We start from the raw sequence: 2,197 nt of genomic DNA on the forward strand, positions 1-2,197 counted from the left end.
GACCTTGATGCGTCGCCCTAACATAAGATCATCGAAATTGTTGCATCGCCGGTGGCATATAAAATCAGTAAATCCCTTTCCCTCTCTTTCTGGTTCTGGTTTCAAAAACGTTGTATTTTCGTTATGAAAGTAATGAAAAGGGGAGAAAGCCTGGTTCAAAAAAATATAAAATTAGTAAAATATATCTAGGATGCCTCTCTGTTCCATGCTGCTTAGCTCACCTATGATGTGTGTGACCAATCGATCCAGGCGGCTAAAGCGGCAGCCGGTTGCCTCCCATGTTCCTCACCTACTTTAATATTAGCAATAATGTCACTATAAACCATATCATATAGAGTAGTACATATCATATCACGTCATTGCATGCGAGGAAAAAATGTCTATAAAATGGATGTCCAGGCCCATCGCCTCCACTCCACTCACCGAGCATCTTCTTCTTCCTATCACACGAGCTAGCTAGCAGCTGCCGCCATTGATCAACCGTTCGGAGCTCAACAAAACTTCAGCTCTTCAACAATGGAGCCCATCCCTCTCCTGACGCCGTACAAGATGGGCCAGCTCGACCTTGCCCATCGGATCGTTCTGGCCCCGCTCACCCGCCAGCGCTCCTACGGCAACGTGCCGCAGCCACACGCTGCAGTGTACTACTCCCAGCGTGCCATTGCCGGTGGGTTGCTCATCACCGAGGCCACCGGCGTCTCCGACACGGCACAGGGATACCGCGATACGCCAGGCGTGTGGACGACAGAGCACGTCGAGGCATGGAAGCCCATCGTCGATGCCGTGCACGCCAAGGGCGCGCTCATCTTCTGCCAGATCTGGCATGTCGGCCGCGTGTCCACCTATGAGTATCAGCCCGGTGGGGCAGCGCCTCTGTCGTGCACGGAGAAGGGGGTGGGCCCACAGATGAGCTATGACGGGAGGCTGGAGGAGTTCGCGCCGCCGAGGAGGCTCAAGGTCGACGAGATACCGGCCATCGTCGATGATTTCAGGAAGGCGGCCAGGAACGCCATTGATGCCGGTACGCTGTTGATATGCATGATTTTCTTGAAACTGATTCGCGAAGCTTTTTTTTCTTCTTAAGCGACTACTAGTTGAGAAAAACTCCAAATGTAAAATTTCCAATGTATACATATATATGATATATTGCTCGATCTGATGTCAATGACGTCACAGGTTTTGACGGCGTGGAGATCCATGGGGCGAATGGGTACCTCATCGAGCAGTTCCTCAAGGACAGTGCGAATGACCGCACCGATGAGTATGGTGGCAGCATAGAAAACCGATGCCGCTTTGCTCTCGAGGTGGTCGATGCCGTTGTGAAGGAGGTTGGTGGCCACCGTGTGGGCATCCGCCTCTCCCCCTTCACCGACTACATGGACTGCCATGACTCCGATCCGCATGCCCTTGCCCTTCACATGTCCACAAAGCTCAACGATTACAACATCCTCTATCTTCACATGGTCGAGCCGAGGATGGCCATCGTCGATGGACGACGGGTGGTCCCGAAGCGCTTGCTGCCATACAGGGAAGCGTTCAATGGTACATTTATGGCCAATGGCGGGTATGACCGCGAGGAAGGGGGCAAGGTGATTGCAGAGGGATACACTGATTTGGTCTCCTTCGGGCGATCGTTCCTCGCGAACCCAGACCTGCCAAAGAGGTTCGAGACCGATGCGGAGCTAAACAAGTACGATAGGATGACCTTCTACATCTCCGACCCTGTCGTCGGTTACACCGACTACCCCTTCCTCGAGTAATAGTTGATGGAGGTTTTTTGTTCAGTGATGCAATTAATTGTACCACACATCCTTAATTAAATGTATCGTGTAAGTGTTGTGTTTTATCCAGGAACAAACCATGTATGATTGCTGCTGCTAGCTTCAAATAAATAGTGCAATTGGGGTGGCGCCACCCATTATGCACCTGACAAGTGGTTCAAATCATTCGATCAGAAAATTAAATTATTATTACGTGGGAGTGCACGTTCATTGTACGAAAATAGTTTTCTTGGTGCACTCAGCTCGACTGATTCGCTCGGTGGTTAGCGTGGGATGCAGATTAATTAATTTATCCATCACAACGGCACGGCAGGATCTCCAGCTTAAAATTTTCTAAGAAGAAATTGAGGGAGTAGTAACTTTGTGCGCATCAGCTTAGTTTCTATCCAATAAAATGATTCTATTATCACTAAGAA

General features: G+C 49.8%; 1 protein-coding gene across 1 annotated transcript; it reads left to right on the forward strand.

The window, feature by feature from the left end:
- Positions 1-406: 406 nt before the first annotated feature.
- LOC123403765 (putative 12-oxophytodienoate reductase 5) lies at positions 407-1,925 on the forward strand. Its single transcript, XM_045097679.1, has 2 exons — positions 407-1,021; positions 1,177-1,925. Exons 1-2 carry the CDS (start codon positions 517-519, stop codon positions 1,758-1,760), a joined length of 1,089 nt encoding a protein of 362 aa, XP_044953614.1. The 5' UTR covers positions 407-516; the 3' UTR covers positions 1,761-1,925.
- Positions 1,926-2,197: the final 272 nt, after the last annotated feature.

The sequence above is a fragment of the Hordeum vulgare genome, chromosome 1H, assembly GCF_904849725.1.
Source record: "Hordeum vulgare subsp. vulgare chromosome 1H, MorexV3_pseudomolecules_assembly, whole genome shotgun sequence".
In the NCBI taxonomy this organism is placed as follows: Eukaryota; Viridiplantae; Streptophyta; class Magnoliopsida; order Poales; family Poaceae; genus Hordeum; species Hordeum vulgare.

Bases quoted from the DNA above. Each gene is read 5' to 3' on its own strand.
- LOC123403765 (XM_045097679.1), top strand. From the start codon at position 517: ATGGAGCCCATCCCTCTCCTGACGCCGTACAAGATGGGCCAGCTCGAC. The intron at 1,022-1,176 runs GTACGCTGTTGA...ATGACGTCACAG, and splicing joins CAGGAACGCCATTGATGCCG to GTTTTGACGGCGTGGAGATC.